Consider the following 24,397-nt stretch of genomic DNA (forward strand, 5'->3'; position numbering starts at 1 on the left):
TGCAGAATCAATATTTTCCTGGTGTGCACCCACAGAGGCAGAGTCGTCATGCCTGTGCCCTTAGCCTGGCTGGGGTGGTCGCTGTCATCCCCATGGCCCAACCGGGGTCTCTGCAGGGTTTTTCAGACTGATTGGGCTTTGACAGGCCGATGTGCCAGGTGCCATGTACCCATCTTGCTGTCCCTGTGCTCCATGGCACTGCCAAACCAGCTGTCCCTCACCTGGCAATCCCAGAAGCCAGGCCTTCGGTGCAGCAAGTGGCACATAAAGGCAGCCTCTCCACGACCCCTGAGCTCTGCTGCTGGAAACGGTGACTCCCTGCTGCACCACAGGTGAAAATCTGCAAGGGAGACAGACAGGTAAAGCACCACTTCATCAGCAAAGAGAGGGGAGTCCAAGGGACAGCTTTCTCTGACACAGCTCTGCACCCCACACTAGGAGTGCCATAAACTGCACACGTGCCATTTCCTTGCCACCCATGACTGCCAAATTACCACTGCGGCAATCAGAGATCTTGCCATCCTGGGTGTTCGTTGGTGGGCGAAATACATCAGGGCTGAGGTCATTGCCAAATCCCTGGGAGGACATGGTGACTCGGGCATTCTCAGACCATGAGCTTGAGCAGCTCATTTTGAAGTTGATGAATTTTCAGGAAGGGCAGCTTTGGGGTGAATAAAACCTGTCATATCACTTGGCATTGCTTCCAGGCTCTGCCAAAGGCAGGCTGAGGTTCAGGGTACCCACGGCTGTGAGGGACAAGGCTGACAAAATACTCTTGGTGGCTGCATAGCTCTTCAGCAGCTGATGCTAGCTTTGGTTTGGAAAGAAAGGAAGACTTTGCTGGTAAATTTCAGGAAACTGAGCCTTGCAGTAATGATTAATGACTCCAAGGACAGCACGCACAAGGAATCGTGAGAGCCTTCTAGAAATGTCATGCATTTCAGATCAGGACTGACCAAAAGCACATGTCTGCCCCTTTGGGGAAGTCTGGCTTTCCAGCTTCCATTTCTATTCCAGAACACAGTATTATGCCAAAAATGTCATAATTACTTTTTCCATGTTGGTGTTGGCAATGCTCCAAATTTTGCACTAAGATGTTGAAAGCCTTAATTTCCACTTTTTTTTGATGCATACAAAAATTTCACATTTCATAAGCTCAGAATGTTCTCTGCTGTTTTGAGGATGAGCACAAAACGCTGCTTTTCCACAGGAAATTTCCAAGCTAACTCCCCATGGCAGAACGTGGCAGGGAGGCTGCATTCCCACTTTCCTCCTCCCCTGCTGTGCCGAGTCCAATATCTGAGCCCCATGCATGCCAGCGTGGGATGACACCCATGGTGCCGCATGCAAAGAAATGGTGATCTGGCAGTGGAGGATGTAGTCTTTGAGGTGACCACTATGTGGGAAAGAAACCAGTGCCAGAACTGTCATGGGACCCTGAACCATTCAGTAATATTGACTGATGAATGGATTTTTTCCCCTTGTGTTTGATTTGAGCTCATTGGAACAAAACGACTTGGGTGAGTTGAAAAAAATCAACAAGTTTTGACAAGTGATGAACTGGCTGAAATGAAATATCCCAGTTCAGTTATCCCAGTAGAAAGGAAAACTAAATAAATAGGTGGAGATATTGGGAGAAGAAACAAACCCAAGTCAGATTACTTGACTGTTTCAGAACCTATATTTTCCACCAGAAAAATCCTGCAGGTGGAAAAATTCTCAGTGAAACTTCACTGCAGAAAGAGCGCCTTGCATCTCCACGAGTGGAGTAGCTGACTTGCCTGGCTGTGTCAGGCTATCTGCACAGGGATGTCTTTGTGGAGGCAATGGCTGAGGAGGAATTACACCAGTCAGAACAAGGGAGCTGTAACCACAGCATCGCCTGGGACAGGGGCACTGCTCACAGTGGTGGGAGGCTGGCTGGGGAGGCCAGCAGTGCTGACTGGGCACTGGGAGCTCTGACAGCAACCTTTCCCTGGCTGAGCCTTTGCAGCTGCTGAGGGTGGGCTTGGGAGTGCCCTTTTCTGGGGGTTCTTCCCATTTCAAAGACAAAAATGCTACTAGTGAGAAGGAGACAAGCTGGTTAGAAACCAGGCCACTTGAAAATGATGGCTTGGACTCACCCTGCTGGGTTTTTCCAGCCATTGTAATTCCAGTCTGATTTCTGGTATTTGACCTTCCTTATTTAAATGCTCCTGCCCTCTTGGTGAGCTTTCTACAGGGGCTGAAATTTGCTGTGCCTTGCTCTGCTCTCAATGATGCTTGTCCTTGGCATAGGTGGGTTGAGCAGGTAGACCTCCTGAATGAGCTCCAAATGTTTGGGAGGCCACAGGTGCACTGATCTTGTGAGGTACCAAGTTCTCCTGTTTCCTCCTGACTTCAACATTGTGTTCTTTTTACAGTCAAATGTCTCACCATCTTTTCTTGCCCTCATCTAAACTATATTCTTCTCTGATTTTCCATCCCCTTATTACAACTTTTCAGTTTGGTTTTCACCACCCCTTTCTCAGTAGTGACCTGAAGGCTTATTCCCCTGTTGCTGTGTGTATTCCGATGGATATCCACCTCCTCTCAGCTAGTCTTGTCTCCTGAAATTAACCCTTGTTTCCATGCCTTTACCGCCTAAATGGTTCTAAAGCCATTCTGGGATAGGCAGATAAACTGGCTTCTCTTCCTCATTCATGTGGCTTGTACAGCTGGCTCGGCTTCCCGTTATAATGAAGGGCATCGACAAGCAGCCTGACAGACCGGAATAGAAAGAGCCACCACCACAGGACCATAAGACCACTGGGGACCGCTGACAAATGTCCATGGACAAACGGTGGTTCCCAGTTGGGACTGGTGCCTGTTCGCTATTGCATGTCATCTCCTAAATTTCTACTGGGTTTTCCTATCAAGAGGCTGATGCCCTCTGGTGACTGGGTCAGAAGAATCAGACTGGCATCCATCACGGTAGGGCAGAGAGATTTCTCAACATTTTTTTGATCAGTTGTTTCAATCTCCCAGTTTGCTGGGAAAGCTTTTAATCATACAGGATGGAATTATATAATGGGAGTGTTGGAGTAATTTAGGTTTGGCACTGGCTTTATTAAAATAATGATGACTATTTGTGCAAGACCAAACCTCTACATTTACTGATGGAACACCTTCCATCCATCCTTTCTTCCATCAATCCTTTCTTCCCTCCTTCCATCTCTGTTCCTCGGTCCATCCATCCATCCATCCATCCATCCATCCATCCATCCATCCATCCATCCATCCTTTCTTCATCATAAACACAAAGAATGACTGCTACTGACCTAGACCAGATTTGCAACAAGTGCGTAATTTATAAGTCATTCCAGCCCATTTAACCTCCTCTCTCTCCTTCCTGTGCTCCATACCTGCCCTTCTCACAAGCAGCCCTGAGATAAGGTGCCAGATGCACTGTGCAATCTGAGGCTTGCCTCAGTGGGGACTAGGACCGGTTGTCCAAACGTCCTCCGCCTCTGTGATGTAACCCAAGACCATCACGAAGGCTTCCTCCAGCTCTTGGCAAACTTGTGACATGACCAGGTGACGCACTCCAAGGAAACCCGCTGAGGGGGACACATGACTCACAAAGGCTTGCGATTGCCAAAGCACCTCTAGTGACATTACCATGAAGCACGCAACAGGCAAGACGGCATCTGCAGAGAGAAAGGTCAGCCTCCCAAGTTAAATGCATTGCTGTGTCATCTGTTGTGTGGCCACAGATGAAGAGTGTACTAAAGGAGGTTTGGTTTTAACCTCTGCAGTAGCCATGGACATTGTGGTTATGGTAACTCCAGGTTTGGTAACAGTGGGCACACCACAGATGCTGAAAAAGTTTCTCCCTCGAGAAGTGATAAGGTGACAGATGACTTAAGTTACTGTGACTACCCCTACTCTGATCTCTTTGCAGTGGCTGGCTGCTGCTTTTGGAAAGATTTTTTTTCTAATGCCCTCTTAAAAAAAGTTGGATATATTGTGACCAGGGGAAATATTAACACCAGTAACATTTGCACAGAAGCATAGCATTTCAGAGAGTTTACAGGAAGCCTTACTTCAAAAAAGCACTGTCCTTCCACAGAGCACCAAGGGAGGAGTGTTGCCATTGCTGTCTAGGTCAGACAGCCCCAGGCTTGAAAGCATCAGCTGTCCTTTGCCTGAATCCCAAGAGGCTGGAATGGGTTTCAGATAAAATATACAGACTTGTGGGCAAGAACCCCACAGCAAGGTTACTGACAGGGCAGGTCTGAACTGGGGTAAGTTTTAAAGTGATAGAGAGGTGCCAAATGGAGCTCAATCCTCCAGAGAGCTGCCAGCAAAAGTGTCCCAGGCAGAAAAACTGCAGAGCAATACGTTGGTGGCCCTGAGGACATGTAGATAGCTGCGGTATCCAGTGGGTCTCTTCAATACCAGTCTCTAGTTCCTATCCCACCATTTCACACAGCTACTCTGCCATGATGCAGTTTGACACAGCCATGGGAGAACTGCCTCTAACACTCATGCAGGAGCTGAAGCCATTTGGTAAGGAAGCCTGAGACAGGGCAATCTTGGAGGCACACCGCAGGCGCTCTCACCAGCAGAAAGAGAGTTGCAGCCAAAGGTGACTCTGATGGTGGGCATTGCGGCTGAGGAATTGCTGCACCAGAGGGATGGAGGTGGTGCCAGCAGAAACCAAGGAAAGAATGAAGGAGGTTCACTCTCTGAGACAAATTATTTGGGGTGTGTCATCAGGACCTGGCTGCGTGGTTGCTGGACTGGCAATCTACATCCAGCCGGCAGAAGCTGTTGAGGTGGCAGGCTGGTATGTGGCCCCAAGCTTTTCAGTTGCTCAATCATGTGCAGGAGTGAGAAAAACACAGAGTCTGGAAGGGCTGTTATGGGCTGGGAATAAGATGAGCAACAGGATAGGTGGAGAAAGCCCAAGCCAAATCAAGCCAGTCAGCTAAAAGTTAAGACAGAAATCCTGCACAGGCCTGGAAGTGGACTATTCCTCTTAGATTTGCCTGACCTAAATAGTTAAAGGCATGATAAACCCCAGGCTGTTGCCGTTACTGCAATTTAAAACTTCTGCAAGTGCAGCAAAAGGCATGTGGACCCAAGTGCTGCAGTGGAAAGATGCATCTTTAGTTACTGTGGCTGCTCAGGTGCAGAGGGGCTGGTGGTAAGCAGGGCAGGGGTAGAGAGTCTGAAGCCTTTCAGCCACTGGAGCTCTAGTAATGGGACCTCAAATACACGGGGTCATCATTTACAAAAGGTGTGGTGAGAGGATGGAGTCCCCTTTTGTGATGCTTCTGCCAAGTGGAGCAGAGGAGCGTAAAGGGCAGCGAGTGGGAGTTGGAGCAAAAGTGCGGCCAGGCTGTGTGTGCCTCTGGGCTGAGGCTCTTCGGAGAGTCCAGGAAAAGTTTCTGGAGGATGAACAGGGACTGGCCAAAGCAGTTCACAGACAGGTGGGGAAGCCTGAGGGGGAAACAAAGATGTGTCAACACATATCCTAACTGGGTCACAGCAAGAAGGGAAGGAGGCTCCAAGAATCAATTTCTGCCCTATCTTCCCACTGGGAAAGGCTGTGCTAACAAGGCTGTGGCTGGGGTTGCCATTAGCTGTCACCAGTTACCTGGCAGAACAGGTTCCTCTGTGACAACTGGATTACAGGAAAAGGAGAGAGGAAGTGAAAAGTTGAAGAACAGCTAATAAGGGCCCTGTGACACGGAGTTAACCCAGTTAACTGGGAATGACCAACAATCCCCTTCTAACTCGATGCTGAAGGCAGACACAAAGGATCAGGCAGACTAGGGAAAAATTTGTACTGACCAGACCCATCTTAAACATTGACTGATCCACACTGAGGGCTGGATAAGGACTGGTCTGTAGCACTGCCAAAAATGAGCTCTTAAGTCATCTCAGAAGATGGCAGAAGGTAGCAACGGGCTACCTGCAGAGACCCAGCACATTGAGCATAACCCTACAGGATAACCCAGTGTTTGAAAAAGATGGGCAAGATATCCCATGGTCAAATGAACACAGGCTGTTCTGTGCTAGACTTCAAGTCAAACAGTGAGCGCCAGCTTGCCTGCAGCCATAAGGACATGCAAAGGGGGTCCAATGAAAACTAGACGATTCTGAGCAGAGCTATTTCAACACACCCCAGGTCTGCCTGACCACACCTTTGCTGTGGTTGGTCCTTGTCAGAGGAAAGATAGCAGGGAAAGTAAGTCCAAGTCAGGAAGTGAGTACCGAGCTGGGAAAGAAGCAGAGCTATCATTTCACGTGACTCATCTTCTCCAAAGAAAGGGGTATAGGTCACATGGCCAGGGCAGAGCACTTGGGCAAGCCTTTCCCACCTTGCCTCCCAGCCCCAACTACAGGGATCCTCCTCAGTTCCCATTCACAGCCCCTCTGCTCTCCAGAGAGGAGACCAACAGCTACATTCCCAAAGACCACTGCTGGCCAAATGACTTGCCACAGCTGGCCTACTTCTGCCAGATTGCTGTGTGTGTGCATGGACCAGCTTGCAGGTTCCCTTTCATGGCAGGTCACAGACAGGCTTTATATAGGATGAGCCACGAAGAAAATATCTCTTACCTTCTGCAGATGTAGTAGCTTGCAATAGAGACGGCGGTGAGGAAAAGCAGAACTACAATATATAACTCTATAGGATGATGCAGGGCAGATTTAAGTCCCGCTACAGACAACACATAGCAGAAAAGCAAGCAAAGTCACTTTTGAGAATAAAATCCCCCCTTTCATTTGCTTGATCTCAAGAGTATCTAAGGGATAAGTTTAAGGAGAGAGGGAAAGAGCCAGTTTATTCCTTCACAAGGGCCTCTGGCTGACTGAGAGCTTCTGAAATAGCACTCTTATTTTGCGATGTCTCAGGTTCCACCACTCTCCCTTACAACGACCCTGTTGCGCAGGTCAAGAGATCGCAGGACTCACCCATAAACACCAAGCAATGCAGGCCAACATGGCCTGCACGGATCTCTGGCAAAGACTGGGAATGACGTAAAGGTTGTACTTTCTCTCACATTTTCTGAAAGTGTGAGAAGTGATGGGATGAACAGGGATGATTTAGATACTACAAGAATCCTTCCTGTTCACAGGGAGCCACACTTGGGGTGCAGCTAAACCCAGCCAGCTAGTCTACCATTATTGTAGGCCAACAAGCTATCTACATAAAGCCCAAACTCAAAAATGTTATTTTCTGCTGCTCTCAGCTGTACGATAGACACTATGGCAGAAATGCTATGGGGAGAACTCAAGTGCTGGTACTCGTTCTGAGGAAGTATTCTTCCTGCAGCTACACTCATGCTGCCATGTGTTACTGTATTCAGCTGCAGAGACCCATCAATTTGTGCTCTCGCCTCCTTGCTGTAATCCAAAATAGACCCAGCACAACTTTCCTGAGGGTATGGATGAGCTGAGATCCACGCTGCTGTCATGCAGTACATGATGGATAGGCTGCACTAGGAGCTGTGCTCTCTCTTCCTTTAAGTCTTCCTCTGGTTATGCCAGCTAATAGCTCTATTCATTGGAACGAATGTGCATCGATACATATTATTAACGATACTATGGTTTCTCTCTTCAAAAATAACATCCTGCTCAGTCAAGCCATGCCAAGTCTCACTTCAATCAAACCACACAGACATTTTGACGTTGTCTAGAACTTTTATTTCAAGGAGTAGAATTGTTTTGAGCATATTCACAAGAATAAATATAAAATTACTCTTCAGAGTAAGAAGATGAGCTTTTATAAAAATATATCTCTATCCCACAGAACCACTTAGGTGGGGTTCTCATTAGGAAATATTATTTAATAAAAAAATAAAACACTGAAAATAAAATGCTTGACCTATACTGATTGGATCACCAAACAATTGAAATTTTTAAAAGGATATAAATATTGTAAATATTATTAATAAAATAACATTTAAATAGATGGGAAGCTACTGAATCCATCCAGATGAATGGAACACTGTAGGAAGACATGGTTTCTTCTACATGGCACCAACTTCCTTGTATTCGCTGGTGTTGGCTTGTCTCTTCCTGTTTCGGTACCTGTAAGTAGAGAAGGGTGAGTTCTGGAAAACCAGTTGTTCCAAATGGCTTTTTGGGAGTGAAGGGAGGAGAGGGTGAAGGAAGAAAGAAAAAAAAAAAAGTATGACCTCCTCACATTTGTCTTAAATCTCTAGCAGCTAGGCTCTGTCTGTGCTCACTTCCAGGTCTGAGATAACTTGTATGCAGAGTCTAATCTCTCAATTCTTCACTGAAGATTTCACATCCACATTAAAGTCTTGCTGCTGGTATTAGGTTTGTCTTTGAGAAATCCTGCTGGATCCTCCCCTGCAATAGGGCTGAGTACCCTAACCAACTAGGCCATCCTCTGTTTGAGATGACGCGCCATTGAGTCTTCGGCTAGGGAAGACGCATTCCAGTAGTTACCATCTAGTTCTGTGAAGCTGAGCTCTCTGCCTGGGGGTTGTTCCTCCTTCTTGGCTCTCTGACAGCTCCTTACAGTTAGTTACTAGCCTGAAGAACCATTCCAGCTGCTTGTGGGTCTGTTAATGGAGAAGACTACTGTCCTCCATGGTAAAGCTGATAAGGCAGTGCTCATGACATCACAGTCACCCCAATAACACAGCAGATAAACAAATTAGCTAGTTTTAATCCAGTTGCTCTCCAGTTCCTGATGACTGGGTAAATGGCATTACCAAGAAAAGGAACTAGAATTTTCCTGTTCTGTGTCTGCTCTCTCCTTTACATCAACACACCCTCTAAGACAGACGTGAACTAACCTATACATATAACCCTACATCAGGGTTAAAAGGCATCTGACGGTACTGTTGCCTAGCCTGCAATTCAGGCTATGCTATGCAGCCAGCTTACTTCCTTTTTTGAACACTTCACTAAGTGCAGGCTAACGGGTCTATATACCAAACTATCTCCATGCAGTCAAATGAGTGTAGGTATCCCAGTCTATCTGAAGGTACTCAGCAGACATCTCACTACATGTACAGCTGACTCGCCTTTCTGAGCCACGAAGAAAATATCTCTTACCTTCTGCAGATGTAGTAGCTTGCAATAGAGACGGCGGTGAGGAAAAGCAGAACTACAATAACTGTCAGTGCCACATACTCTTTACTGAGGGGTTGTCTGACAAGTTCTGAATGCACACATCGGACACCAGAGAAGCCTACGTCACACCTGAGGATAAGAGATGCAGAATTAGAGACCTCACCGTGGGGTCACATTTTAGCAGTCCACAAAGCACGCTATACTGCTGGCCTGCTGTTTGCCCAGGGACAAGCAATTTGAACTGACATAACTCAAGCCCACATGGTCCTAGAAATGGTCGCAAATTCTTCAAGTAAATGAGGAATACCCTTAAAAATGCCTAGAGGATCTTTATTTTGTAGGCTAAGCCAAAGGAGAGATCTTGCAGCTTTGCCTGAGGTCTGGATCTCACACAACTGTAAATACAAATGAACAGGGAAGCACATCAGAATGAGTGTCCCAAGTTTAAGCTGGGTTGGTGACTAATTTCAGGTGCCTAAGACTCTCACCCAGATTTCACTGGGGCCAGCACATATGCTTAACACTTGCTTAAATGCAGCTGAAGTGTATTATAGATATACTGCTCCTCTTTAAGTTCTTGTGAGCATTTAAATACTTTGGTGGATTGGTGTTCCAGCTAAGTGTCAACAGCAACAAGATCAAAGGCCACATACGGTTCATTTCAAAGCCCACTTCAGGGAGGTCTGCAGGACACATTGCGCCCTGTCCATACCTGCAGTAGTGCTCATCCAAGTCCACTATGTACACACACTGTCCGTGGAAGCAGTAGTCCTTCATTTCAGGCTTGCATCTAGTTATCCCAACCTGAGCCACACGTGGACTGTTCTCCGTCTGGACTGCAAGGAGATTTTGTTATCATCCCATCAGCCTTATTTTCCCTTTGTATTTCCCAAACAATATACAAGCTTTACAAGTATGACTAACAGTCTTGCTACCAAGAGACCTCCAATGCCACAGGCATTAAAGCAGGCAAGCCTTCTGAACAGGGAGAGGATTTTCCCAGGCCAGACTTATATTGACTTTTTCTTTGGGAGTTCCACATAAGCTATTTCTGCTTTCACAGCAGAGTTGTCACCTCAGACAGAGCTCTTCTGCCGAAGAAGCAATATTAAAGGAAATGCAGACTAAAAAATGGTTCTTGTTCAACAACACTGAGCACTTTGCAGGATGTTGGCAATGTTCCTCAACAGAAAAATGATTTCTGAGGGCACCTCAGTGAGGCTGCCAGCCGAAGGAAGATGGGAACTAAAGACTTGTTATTTACAAAGAGAGCTGTGCAGTACACTTACTTAGTGCTGTTGTGCAGTTCTCCATTTCACCAGGCCCACATAATGGGATCACTGTTGTACCCAGGACTGCTTGCAATAGGTAACCTATAAGAGAATAAAAAGAAGAGTCAAAACTAGATGCTTTTCAAGTATAGTTAAGTACTTCAGCTGGTGTACTCATTAAATTAATACAAGTAGAACAGAAGCTTTTTATCTTGGTAGGAAAAACCCAGTGTTGTAAGCTGATAAAGTACAAGTCTGAGAGATCTGCTGCCTCTATTATATAAGGCAGCCCAAAGAAACATCTCTGAAATACAAACTTTGAATATAGAACAGAGATCAAACAGAAACTTTGTGTCTGTGACCCACCTCTGACCCACACTCTGAGTGAAACTAGGCAGGAACAGGCTTGGAGAGATTACACAGGAGAGGCAGAAGTTACGTGAACTCTGAGTATGTTAGGTTTCTGACTAGTCTGGTATGGCACCTGTGCAAGGGGCACAGCCAGGGTTCCACAATTAGGCATGACAATCCAGCATTCATCGCAGGAGGAGTTCTTTTGGTGATCAAAATCAGGATGTCCTTGAGTTGGAACAGTCCATGGGGAGAGAATTTCCTAAGAGTCAGCAAGTCAGTGCAGCTGGTGACTCAGTACACCAGATCAGTGCCGAGCCAGGCTCAGCGCCCCACCACTGGCTTCAGAGACTACTACTCCTTGAGGCAGGCTTAATACAAAAGCTGCTCTTTATCAGCAAAGAGCCTCCTCAGACCTCTACTTGCTGTAACCAGTCTGAAAGGTTGGACAGTTCCTCCACTAATACTCGTGTTGGAGTTTTCCAATTAAAGGCCCACTTGCAAACACAGCTAATGAGAGATACCAAAGCCTTTTCATCTGGTCACTGGGTTGGAGAGGTTATTGACCACTTTATGGATCCTGGACCAGTGCTACTTATCTCAGTGGAACCCCACAAGAAAATGGGTACATTTCTGTCCTTCCTTCACTATCCACACTGAAGAAAAATGCAGCTCAGCAGGTTTCAGGCAGATACCAGGCATAATAGGAGACTGCACCATGCTGCCTGAGGATTTCGGCTGCTGGAGCAGTGGCTGCATTTCCTTGGGGAGCAAGGGTCCTCCTTTCCCTTCTCTCAGACATTCAGCTTATAAAGAATTTTGACATCTTTCGGGCTGTATGGTGCTGCACAGGCACAGCTTTCAGGTATTCTACTAGTTAAATGAACATTTCCAAACAGAATTTGAAGGCGAACACAAGTACTTGTAGCTTCATGGCTAGCCCATGAGGAACAGTTGGTATTTGCCCCCAGCTGGCCATGAAATCCACTTGGCTAACACTCCTGCTGTGGTCATAAACTAACCTGCTCATGAACTGCTTAGTCATCATCCCCATTCCACAGAAGTCTGTAATTTGTGTCTTTGGGCTGTTTGCCTCTATTAACTTGTCAGGTCATGCATGTCTAATGGAGGGAGTGTGCCTTCATAATTTCTTGATCACTCTAATTCAACTCCAGTTATTAGAAAGTTTCATTACATCTCAGAGTTAAATCTAATAGTGATTTATAGACTTCCTGCAGCTTGTCTATTTCTGGGTGATCAGCAGTCTTCCTTTAAGCTTTATTCCAGCTAGATACAAGAATAGCAGGAATATCCATCTTAGAGGGACTGGGGGTTTTTTGTGTTTATTTGTGTTCCTTAAAAAACACCATTCCTTGCAAAGCTAACAAGCCAGGTTTCCACCAAGTTTTAGAAGAAAGGACAAAGACTAGGCCTGCCAAAGTGAGAGCCACAGTAACAGATCAATGACGCCAGCATCTTGACTTGTACAGGAGACTAAGATGGAGATATCTGTGCCTGCTGGAATGACTCAGCAGGGTTTGCCTTTCACTCCAATGGGGCAGGACCAGCAAATTTACTTTCAGGGTGGGATTTTTTTTTTTTTTTTTCTTAAACAGCGCTGTGCTCACTATAGATTTCATCAGGAGAAGCAGTTTAACACTTCTGTAAGGCCAATTTGAGTTGACACAACAGAAAGTTAAGTGTTTGAAGGATTAGGCCATTAGACAGATGGTGGCAGCTCAGTTACTGCTAGAGCGGTAGGCTTTGAGCTTCAGCCAGGGACCTGGTGTCCCAAATGATGCTGGGAAAAGAAGATTTACCGAGTCAGTTCTTCTTCCCAGGAACTAGAGCGACATTTCAGAAGTGCTCCATGGACAAAGCTGCTCCCTTGGCAGGCAGCAGCTGTGGCACAGGACAGCTCTGTCCCACTAAGTATACACCATGTCACTGCAACAAGGGATGCTGAAATCCTGAGACTAGTGAGAGTTAGTGACCTGAGGCTGCCTCCTGTTCCCCACAGACTGCTGCTATCATCTATGCAAGATGTGAAGCAATGAACATAAGTCAAAGCAAAATATGCTAGAGGTACCTGAGATATCCACTTCTATCGTACTTAGTTAAGTAGGAGGATAAAGCCAGCTGATGATCTCTTTTAGTCTACTTATATCTGTTTCAGTTGGCATACTTCCTTGATCTGAGCATAACCTGAGCAGTTGCTTTTTAATCTAAAGTTCCCAGTTCGAGAGCTACCAGAAACCCGCTTTTGCATTTGAGAAGCTCAAACCTAGGTACGTGAAAGAAACAGGTTGGCTCTTCTCTTTGCTCCAGAAGGAGGCATCGCTTTCCAGCTAGAGGAAAGGCCAAAACTCAGACACCGGTGAGGGATAAATTAAAAATAACCTCCTCCTACAACACTGAACAAAGGCTTGCCCCATTCCAGCCATGAGCGACAACTGATAGCCTCCTCCGCCTGACTGCAGACACACAGGCCGGAAAGGACGGAGTACAGGTGTGGGTATTTGCTGACACCCAGCAGTATTTTCTGCGTTCGGGCAAAGTTCTTCCTGCTCTGCACTGTTATATTTTGCCCTTTCCCCCATGCACATATTTCTCCTCTGACATCAATGGGAGGGGGATCCTGCAGGAGGATAAGGGATCCACACATCGCAATGGGAAAGGAGAGGCTTTCCCAGAATAATTATCAGATGATGTATACCAAACATAGGACCTGGGAGAGGTAGTTATATTTTTATTTCTTCACTGTTCACTAAGCAAATACTCCACAGGGTACAAGATAACAGTAATGCGATGGTGGATATTCCTGCGCCTCACAGGAATGCAAGTGCTACACCACTAGTGTACATGTGCAATACTGTCCGGTATTGCAGGTATTCCTGCAAGGTTAACACGGACAGCAGTGGCTATTACTGGCACAGGAATAATGCTGCTGTTTCCTTGTCCTTCCACAAAGGATGAAAGGAAATTGAGGGGCAGAGACAGGCTGCCTTCCCTTTCTGCAGCCTTCATCAGAGATGACATGCAAGGGCTAGTTATCAGTTCACCCACTGAAAGCCAGCTATAGTTTCCAGTTACAGGATGACTACTAAGGATGAAGGATGCACAGACAGGATACACGTAACTGAGAACTAGTCTGCTTTGCAAGATTTATACCCATTTTAAAGGGGAATCGTCAGGTTTCTGAGAGGTCTACCATCATTTGAGTTGATTTTGCCTGACACCAAGATCACTAGTCTTGTACTAGTTCATCCGAAGAAGACTCCATGATGCTACTTCACATTGGACCTCTCTGTGGTCTCTCTGCCACAGCGGTAGTGCCTACATTTTTCACATGGGTTGCACTTTCAAAGCAATGCCAAGCACAGAGGTGTCCAGGTGACACGCACCTGGAAGATCTCAGCCCATCTTAACTCTAGAGACAGATCAAGATGGATCCCCATGACCTGATTTTGGACACCCAGACATGTCTGACTGCCTAAGGCCTTGTTTGTGTAGGCTAAGCAGGAAACATAGAAGTTAGCCGGTCTGTCCTATTGGCTTTGTGAGCATCACTACTGCCACCTTTTAACTCTAGTGCATCGCCTTCCGTACCACTCTGCTGCTAACCTCCCTAGCTAGCCATAGAAGTTTGCAGGCCATCTCAGACAAAGCAGGCACCTCTGGCAATAAAGGCTAGACGGGTGGTTGTGTTTTAGCTGAGGATCACAGAAATGTAGAGTTAGCCAGGAAAGCTTTGCAAACAGCTTACTCAAGACTTGGCTGTGCTCATTCAAGCACAGCATCTCTCAAGTTCCGGTCATCCACACAGGCTGAGCATTTTTTCCTGGGAAAAGGGAAGTGGTCATTCAAGGTAATTTTAACCACCTCAGACAGAACATACCTCCCCATCCTTGCATTCAGAATGCACCATCTGGCTGCTTCTTGATGTTTTGGGTAGGATGTACCCGGTGCCTAGTTGCCTGACCATGCCCATCAAGGCAGGTGCCCAACACTCCTCTTCCTGAGATCAGACATACAAAATGTACAGGTTGCTCTTGTCACCCAAGTGAAAGGAGATGCTATCAGCCCCTTCCACCCCTCATCACCCTGCAGTCTACGGATGTCTGGCCTGTGGTCTAAATGGAGGCACCAGACGTGATGGTACTGAGAGAGATCAGCTCAAATAAATTACCCTCAGGGCAACTGGACAGAAGTGTCTTTACATGTTTCTGGGAAGTAGTGTCCAGGTTTCCCCATCTCACGTTTTGTACTCATGACTTCAGAACTGTTACCTCAAAGTCACAGGTGCCCAGGGCCAGGCCAGAGCAGCTCTAGGGCACCCGTGGGAACACCAACCTGTATGGAAAGACTATCACTCCATAATTGTTACAGGCCCACATGATCATCTTCAACTTTGTGCCAGGACTTACCCTTAAGCAGAGATAATGCAGATAATTACATATTATGTGCACCCAGTCATCTCAGGACTGCTTCCACCTCTGTGGAGACCTACACACCAATGATCTTATTCGCATGCTACCCCTCTGCCTGGGCCACTCTGCTTTCCACTACATGTGTGGGGGCAGAGGTCCCTACACCACAGAAGCAGCAGAAATCCATTATTCCTTCCAGCCAGACACATCAGCCACTTTTTCCATATCTCCAGACTCAGTGACGTTTATGTTCGGCCCACTTGCTGATGGCCAGACAAATGTGCCACAGGAAAACATAAGATCAGCAGCTCCTGAAACTGTCCAGTGAGTCTGGAGATCCAAGGCCTGCCTTCCCCATTGAGTGAGCATTACAGTGACTGCAAGGAGACCAGTGCCAAGGCTCCTGCAGTAACTCATGGAAAAGGCAGGGCCTGGGCTTGGCTCTATCACTGCCACATCACTGCATGGCTGGCACAGCACTGTGGCTCCTCAGGGGTAAGCAATGGCTCTCTCCCAAGCCCATGATAGCCAGGATATCAAGCTGACAATGACTATCACTTCAGTTAAGCTTCAGCTGTTCAGCAGGGAACCTCTTAAAGTCTGGCATAATGCCGGCTACAGACAGTCTTCCCGGCTTCTGCAAGTGGCACCAAGTTCTGCTTACACTATTGACCTGGGAGGGAAAGGCAGTAAAGTGCTCGTACCACTTGTTATGATGCCATCAAGCTATGACTAATCTATCCCCTACTATTAGATTTTGTGCCTGCCCCGGAAATAAATAAATCCGTATACAAACCCATGAAGACATACCAGTTCCTTCCAGTGCCAGTTTTGTGCAAAGCATGGCTGACTCACAGACTGCAAGATGTTTAGCCCGCTGTCCTGGCAAGTAAGATGCTGTGCAGCAGCTGATCCATAAGCTATTATGGAAGTACCCGGCCAAGGTGAAAGATAGAAACTCATGCTGCAGCGGGCTTAGCAGCCCCAAAAAGAGAAGTCTTGGGAAGTGATCCTCCCCATCAACTGCGACCCTGAGTGTGAGAATACACTCTGTCATTAAAGCAGCGTGTGAGTGTGCCAGGTCTTGGTCCTGCCTCAAATGTTTGCTGCCCACATGGTTCGAGTCACCTCCCAGGGTCAGCTCTCAGAAGTCACTGCCAGCACCCAGCGGAGGTGTGCGGCAGGGATCCGTTGTTGTTTCAACAGCGCACCCAGGCTCCAGGACTCTTGATGCTCTAAGGATACACGTGTTCACTTTGGACTTTCAGGTAGCTTATGTCATACAATAGAGTAACACACTCCCAGTGAGGAGGTGGAGAAGTGTCAAGCAGAGGGAGGCCACAACCTGTTTTGTTACCATAAGGAAGTCTCTGCTGCCCTGGGGTTTCACCTGCTGAGCTCACCCCGAGCACAGCCGGGGTGAATGAAGGCAGCAGGACCAGACTACAAACAAGGCAGGACAAGGTGAAAGAGAACAGACTGCATTGCCTTGAGCAGACTGTGCTGCGAGCAGAGCTGGGGAGAAGGGGAATGAACATTCACCTTCACTCAGTCGCAGGGCACCCCTGGGCACCGCACAAGCAACGCACTGTCCTGTAACAGCACACTGCAGCCTAAGACCCGTGGGCTCCTCTCCTCGCTCATACAGCCGCCCCGGTACACCCATCCCTACCCGTGACTTCACCTCGCAGAAGAAACACGTCGGCTTCACCTGAAGGCAAGCTGAGCTTTACGTTTTGCCAGAGATTTTCCAGCAGCTGGAGAACGCCCGATCCCGTCCGGGCCCCGGCAGTCCCTGCCCTGGCGTGGGGGGTGGCAGAGCCAGGGGCACGGCGGCGGCACTCACCGAGGAAGAGTAGCAGACTGCGGGCCCTCAGACAGCCGGCGTCCATCGCCCTCGCGTCGCCGGGGAGAAGAGGAGGAGGAGGAGGAAGAAAGGCTGGACGAGGAGCCAGCGGCGGAGCGGCAGGAGCTCTGTGGGTGCCGGCCGCGCCGCCCCGGACCTTTATGGGCCGGCGGGAGAGGCGGGGCGGCGGTGATGAAACCCGGCTTGGCTGGGCTCGGGCAGGTGCCCGGCCCCGGTCGCCTCGCTTCCTGCCCCACCGCCCCCGGCGGGCCGGGCTGGGCCCTGCCCGGTGCCCTCCCGGGCCTCTGCGCCCGGGGGCGATGCCCCGGCGGCGGGCAGGAGGCGGCCCCCCGGCCCGGCTGCCCCCGCGGGCACACTCCTGCCTGAGCCCTCTGGCCAGTGGCTGCTGTCCGGTTGATTTTCCTCATTTTAGCATGCTTTACTGCAAATTTTACAAGCCCACGTACTGTCTATCGCCTGTCCCCTCTGAGCAACGTGGCCGAAGCACTGATGATGCCCGGGACTCCCCGGGGCAAGGGATGCCCACGGCTGACTGACCGCACGGCCTCGGCCCTGCTGCCTCTCCTTGCCCTCCATCCATCAGTGCGAGGCGTAACGGTGTGAGACTTTGCCGGTGCCGCGTGGACCGGAGCCAAGCACTGCCCGGGTGGGCTCTGCCTGCACACAGAGGACCGCTGGGCTACTGCACAACCACGAACACTGCCTAAGCGTAAACCAAGGTTTGGAAAACACCTCAGGGTGGGCAGCCAGAAACTGGCTGGCTTCCCTAATCTCTCATCTCCTGGCATTTCTGAAGTGACCCTCGGCACACACATGCTGCTGCCAGGGAGCCTCGGCACTCGGGGCAGAAATGGTCTATTAATTTCCAGCACAGGCCACAGGAATGCCAGCACCTCACCCAGCACCTGGACCAAGCAGCAACAGTCTCAAGGTCAGCGTGTGCTTAAGCCGCATTGCCCCTCTAGCCCCTGGCCTCGCCACAGCCCGGTACCAGGGGCCATTCCTGGTAGCAACAGAGCTTTCTGTTACTTAGCAGTCAACTAGTTACAGCCACTTTCTAAAAGAAATTCCTTTCAAGTGTCTTGTTGAAGCCCACGCACTCTGTCACTATGTTAGGCAAGGCCTCACTTGGTGCTTACATTCCCCACCCCCAAATCCCTACTGTACACCTTTGCCTAAAATACAGTGTGTTTTATCTAAACAGCTGCTCAGCAATGGTGGTTATTTCTTTTCCTTCTAAAGCAAAAAGACTTCTTCCTGTGTCTTACTGTTTTCCATTGTCAAAAAAGGCAAGGTGATATCCAATTTACTGCAGAACTGATAAGCCTATCTCACAGTGTAAGGAATTTGAGTATTGATAGCGAGCTGCAATTTAATAGCTGGTGACTCAAGTATCCATAGTTTCTCCATTTTATAAGTGGTTATTGGTACAAGAGAGTTAATTGTAGAAGATACTGCAGAATACGATATACTACACCTCCATGCTCAGATTGCAATTATAAGTAATAAACACATTAATTCAGGGAGCTGGAATAGAGCTGGTACTTACAAATCATACTCCTCCTCATGTTGAGAGCATTTTCTTAGATCTACAGAAGATGCTGAAAAAAGGCAGTGTGTTACTAGAGAACTGTATGTCAGCACCATTTATTAAATATCTGAATGGTATAAGAGTTGTCAAGATAAATGTAGTAAAGATGAGTGTGAAAGTAGCGTTTAGAAGTTCATGCTCCACAAGTAAGTGGGACATGATATAGCTGGAATCTTTTTCTAAGTCCCTTTTTTCACTTTTCTAGCATTAGGGTCATGGCTTACCCCCATACAATCAGTAGACCACTCTAAGATTAGCAGATGGTAGCTTTTTTTGATGCCACATGACTGTTTTTGTTGCTTCCTTAATTTGGGCTGATTCTCCTATTAAGGATTTTATTGTCTGCTCCTTCAGGGATCCTAATGAGTAAAGGAAGGATGTACAATGATTAGTAAAGCATTTCTGTCTGTGGGCATACAGATGCCTTAAAAAGCAGCATCACTGCAGAACTTCCACTTTATAATTAATTTCACCCTTAAATTCCTGCATGATTTATCCTCTGAAAGAGAGCATTTAATTATAGTCTTGTACTGGTATCCAGATACCAAGTAACGCTGACACAATTGGAGCAATTCATTGGAATTTCCTCTTTCAGATTTGAATATATGGAAAACAAGTATCATGCACACATCTTTGTTTCATCTTTCTGTAATGTTCTTTGCCTCATGGTATGTGATTCCGCACCTGGCACCCCCGCTTGCGGCTTTCACCATCCTCTCCTCCACGTGGAGGCTGCCTCTTTGAATAAGGTTGATACACACCTTAAGAGCCAGTTTTCCAAGAGGCTATTCACACTGAGTAGCACCTTCCTGCACCGATAGGTTCATTGTAAAGCAGATTCATTTCATCCCACAGATCTGAGTACAGAGTGACATGTCTGTACAATGCTAAGAGGGAGCACCGATTGGGCAACAGAGCATCACGGGTGCATTTCAGCTAGTGGCCTCAATTTTGCTGGGGTGAACTGGCACGCCCAAGTCAAGGCAGTGATGGATTTATGCCACTTGGCATCAGACCAGCGAGTAGCCCCCAGAATGTGTTGACTTTTCCACGTTTTCTTCTTCACAAAGTGTAACAAGTATACAAGGAAATACCTTAAGAACTTGCGCAAAAGACTTACTTGCTTTTATTACCTTGCAATGGCTTAATAACTATCTTTAAAGAAAACCTCTATTTACAAAGTACCTTGGCTCAACTCAAGTCCATGTTGTGCTTAATCGTCTTTCAATGTCACACATATTCATCTGTCTTCTTTTCGGACAGAGCAGCAGATTCTTAGCAGTGATTAATTCAATGGTATGGATTGAGCTTTGTCTATTAGTTTATCTATCACTGATGACACAGAGGATTTTCTATGAACAACATACCCTTTTCAACTTAGAGAGGAAAAAATGCAGGTTAAATGTACATTTTTCTGTGCTTGAAAATACTTTTCCTCATGGTGATTTGCTGTAGAAGAATACATGTCTTCACAGCAATGAACTGCCACTTTATGTATGTGTTTTTACATAACTAAAACTATACATGACAAGTGACTATACCACTTACTTCAGCTGCTTTCCGTAGGACTTGCACCCAGTTTCATGCATTGCCATTGTGGGGATTGATCTACATTGTTTTTGTCTGTCGAGAATAAGACCTATTTGCAAAATCAACATTTTTTTGTCAGAAAGCATTTTTGAATCTGGAAGAAAATCATTCCTAGTCTTGCACTGAAGCACTTGGCACTGTTACACACACACAAAAAGTAACAAAAAGCAGCATTTCCATAAATTCTTGGGAAAAATCGGCCAGCATTTCTGAAAATTGCATGAGTGCTTACAGTAGTATGTGTGTAAGACAAATTTTCATATACAGCAAGCTTTCATGGCACAGCATGAGAGATCAAGAAATACTCTCAAAAGATCAGATAGCTGATTGGAGTGCAGCTCTCTTGACAGCATTTTGAACTACAGAAAATTAAGTATGCAAATCATAAATGGTAAAAAGTATTGGGCTCACATGTGAACACAGATGCCCTAAGAAGGGAATATATTTAACTGGGATACATAGACGAGAGAGTCTAGAGGAAATGGAGTAAGAAAAAACCTTGAGCCAAACTTACTCCATATAAAGATCAGTTTCAAATCTGCCATGTATGTGAGGGATTAATTAGGTCAAATGTTCTTAAACAACCAGGCTTTCCTATAAACTATGAGAGTTCAAAACGCTGCCCCCAAGGCTGAAAGTGGCTAATGCCTCTTCCTGTAAATGCAGGGTGAGGTCAAAGCTACTGGACAACACAGATGTGTTGCTGTTTTAGAAAAAAACAATCCCCCAAATCCACTGATTTCTTGGCCAACTTCCTGGGTCAGCATCAACTAGTAATTTAAAAAAGAAAGAAAAAAACCCCAAACAGCTACTTCCAACCCATCTCAATGTGTCTCAAAAGATGGAGATGAAAAGGCGGACAGATCTGCCAGTTCATGCTGGATTGCTCCCTACAGGGCAGTTTTCAAAACTTCATTCTTCTGGCTTGTCTGACATTTCCATTACTCTCCCCTGGGCAACTCCTGAATGGCTCAACAGATCTCACTGGCAGGAAGGGCTTCATAATGCTCAGCTGGTGTTTTCCCTTTCCTAATTACAGCTCAGTGCTCCATGCTAAGTGATTTCTTAGCCTCCGAGGGGTTTGTAGCTTTTTTCATTTGTGGAGTCTTTTAATGGCTTCTGCCTTTACTTGCTGCTAAACAAACCTGTGTGAGCATTTTATTTGTACCCTTGTAAAGGGTGTCATCAAATCAAGTCCCTCCCGTATCACTGCCCATCTATCTAGTAATTGTTTCTCCTTGCTCCAAGTGATTTGTTAGGAATATGAGAAGGACCAAGGTGCAAGGAAAGTGTTTTTCCCTGCAGCATGTAGCAGGTTGCAAGCAAGCTGGAAGAAGAACACCAGCCATCAGTGCTGCGTGTTGTTCTGTCCATCGGCACCTCTTTCAGTATTTTTCATTCTCCAGGAAGATGAGAGTTAACCACTGAGAGATAGAACACACGCAAACATGAAGACTGCCCTCTCTGATGGTTCACCATGTGTACACGTGGGTGCAGCATTTAGACCCCTGACCAGTGGCCGGTGTAATTGAAATTGTTATGTGAAAGCGTGTTCCTGGCAGCTGACCATGTGGCTCATCTGCTCAATAGCTCTGCCCTGAGAGCATCATCCATTTCGGGACAGTGAAATGACAGCAAGAACCACCACTGTGGGGACTGGTGTGACTGAGCAGGCACTCACTGGCTCCTCTTGGGCTTTCACCACAGCAGCCAGTCCCAGCTATGGGCTCTCCACTGCTACCTTCCATCCCTCTCCTGTATCTTCCACCAGGACAGATGGCGCTAGCATGGGGAAGAAAAGAGGAGGACACTGTATACAAGTGCGACTGTCAGAGGGAAGGAAAGACCTGCCTGAGGCTGGAGCAAGGCCAGCCTCTAAGGCCTACGCTAAAGGCTAAACAGTACGTGATGCACACACGGGATCAGCAGAACCCTCTGCCTCTCATCTGCTCCATCTGGGAATCTTGGCCATCACCTGAGTAGTTACACAGGCCTCACTTACAGTGGCTTCAAGCCTTTTGGCAAGCGTATTTTGCCCCTTTCACTGCTGCAGGGGGTGAGGGGATAAAAGCAGGGCAAGAGCAGAGGAAAGGCTGACTTGCAGACTACTTCCCAGCCTCAGAGTTCCTGTGCTTGGCCTGCTGAATCGGAAGAAGCACTGAGTTGTGACTCGCCCTGTGCTCCAGGCCCTGCACTGCCACTGGGACTTCAGCCATCTGCAGACTCCACATTTTGGCTGCGATTTAGTGGTGACTGTCACCTGCACGCCAGCCATGCGCACGGGGAGCTGGGGCACCCTCGACACAAGGAATGTGTCATTAGGGATAATGGAGTAAACAGCAATTCACCTGAAACCAGCTTAGCCAGCACATGTTCCAGAAACCAAATCTAGGAAAGAGGCACAGGTCCACGGTGTATTTGTTTGGCCTGGTAACTAGTGCTAGGCATGGGAGCAGATGCACTTAGTGGAATTCCCCCATCCACTAGCATTATGGGACACTCCCATTACTGTTCTGATAATTACTGTTAATCATTACTATTACTGAAGTGACCAAAAAAAAGGCTGTCAGGATCAGGACTTTATTGTGCTGGCTGTTGTCATGCAGAGGTGATGAGACAGCCTGCCCCAGGGAACCTATAAACATGGGTGCCCAATTTATCACTAGAGTCATATTTCAAAGTAGGACACTGTGGTCCGCAATGAAGCTCCCCTACAACTCGCACTAAAATAAGCCACGGCACTCCCTCCAGCTCGCATCAGCTTGGAGCCAGGCTGTGCATATCATGCTCTCTGTCTGCTGAGATGCAGCCAGAAGGGAAAGAAGCTGATCAGGAATACTTTGGGGTTGCAACACTCAACAAGATGTTCCCATTCTGTGTTTTCCCTGTTTGGGCCCAACCTGCTATAAAATTCCATATTCTTTGATCTTCAGTGAATTTAGTACCACCAACTCCTGAGAGCCAACCATGAGTCACATGGTATGTGGAAACCTCTGGGGTTTGGTCTGGGAATGACCAAGACTATGTGAAATCATCTTCTACTCACCTTCTCCTCCCATCCATGGTCTGAACATCACCTCAGGTATCCAGGCCTCCCTAGACACTGTTCCTAGGTCACAGACTGAAGAAGCCACAGACAGGGTGCCAACAGGGAGCCCCAGGGAAAGACTCTAGGCCTCTGTGGGGCTGAGAAGGGCAAAGATAGCTCCAGCACAGGTGGAAACCATCTGCCCGCAACATCGATTTTTCCTCCCATGTATGCAGGTCTGGCTTCTATCAGCCACCAGAAAAGGAGACAGACCCCAGTTTTCTAGTCAGAGCTGGCTGTTCCCCAGCCTGACTCGGGAGAGCAGCCTAGATTCCTCCCTGACTAAGAAGCAAAACAAAATGTATTCAGACCCTGCATGTTTCTCTGCTCTCTCAGCAAGGAGTTGTGGGTTTGCCCAAGGGCCAAGCAGAGGCAAAGGCCTAGGCCTACCCCTCAGGAACTCGTCCTTACCTCTCCACCCATGGGTAGGGAGGGTGCTGGTCACCTGCTGTGTGCATGGGAGATGGGACAAGGAGAGGAATCTACAACTGGATGTCCTGGGGGAGAGGTGACAGCACCCAATCGGCTGTGACACTTCCACAGATAACTCCTCTGTGTGGTATCCACACATCCACCCCCTCATCCTCGTTCCTGCAGCTTGATGTTATTTAAGAGATGCAAGGAGATTTCCTTTATGACACTCGGAGCGCATGCGTGTAAATCAAGTGGGACAGGATAAAGGCCAGGGCTGGGTTTAATTAGATCGGTGTCGGTTATTAAATAAAGAACAGCACTAAGCTAGGTCTGGCAGTTCTTGATCAATGCTCCTGCAGCCAGGGTCTTTGTCCTTCATACATGAAAAGGGCTATGGATAAGGGTCAATTAGCCAAAGTTGCCAAACACAAGTTAGGACTCTGAATCTGGTTAAACTCCTCAATAACAACAGTCCCTCTACAGGACTTCCAAAGAAAACAGGCATCCAAATAAAGGCTGCACATTAGATGCTCAGGATGAGACACTTTTGGCCACTGACTTTCAGCATGCCTACAGCAGAGGTCACCCCTTCATACATAACACACTCACGTTCCAGCTCCACACCCAGATTAATCTACCCTGCCCAAACCAAGCACACAAGCAGCCTGACATCAACCAAAACAAAGACCATCAAGTTAGCGTAGGAGATGGCCT

General features: G+C 47.4%; 1 protein-coding gene across 1 annotated transcript; it reads right to left on the bottom strand.

Annotated features, from left to right (window-relative positions):
- Positions 1-7,654: 7,654 nt before the first annotated feature.
- EREG (epiregulin) lies at positions 7,655-17,083 on the bottom strand. Its single transcript, XM_074823357.1, has 5 exons — positions 16,980-17,083; positions 10,371-10,454; positions 9,794-9,917; positions 9,064-9,210; positions 7,655-8,064 (listed from the first exon to the last, which is right to left on the bottom strand). The coding sequence occupies exons 1-5, from the start codon at positions 17,023-17,025 to the stop codon at positions 8,004-8,006; spliced, it is 462 nt and encodes a 153-aa protein (XP_074679458.1). The 5' UTR covers positions 17,026-17,083; the 3' UTR covers positions 7,655-8,003.
- Between the last annotated feature and the right edge of the window lie 7,314 nt (positions 17,084-24,397).

Source organism: Strix aluco, chromosome 4 (genome assembly GCF_031877795.1).
Source record: "Strix aluco isolate bStrAlu1 chromosome 4, bStrAlu1.hap1, whole genome shotgun sequence".
Taxonomy (NCBI): domain Eukaryota; kingdom Metazoa; phylum Chordata; class Aves; order Strigiformes; family Strigidae; genus Strix; species Strix aluco.

Bases quoted from the DNA above. Each gene is read 5' to 3' on its own strand.
- EREG (XM_074823357.1), bottom strand. From the start codon at position 17,025: ATGGACGCCGGCTGTCTGAGGGCCCGCAGTCTGCTACTCTTCCTCG. The intron at 10,455-16,979 runs GTGAGTGCCGCC...ATTCTCTTATAG, and splicing joins CAGTCTGCTACTCTTCCTCG to GTTACCTATTGCAAGCAGTC. The intron at 8,065-9,063 runs GTAAGAGATATT...CTCTACTTACAG, and splicing joins AGCTACTACATCTGCAGAAG to GTACCGAAACAGGAAGAGAC.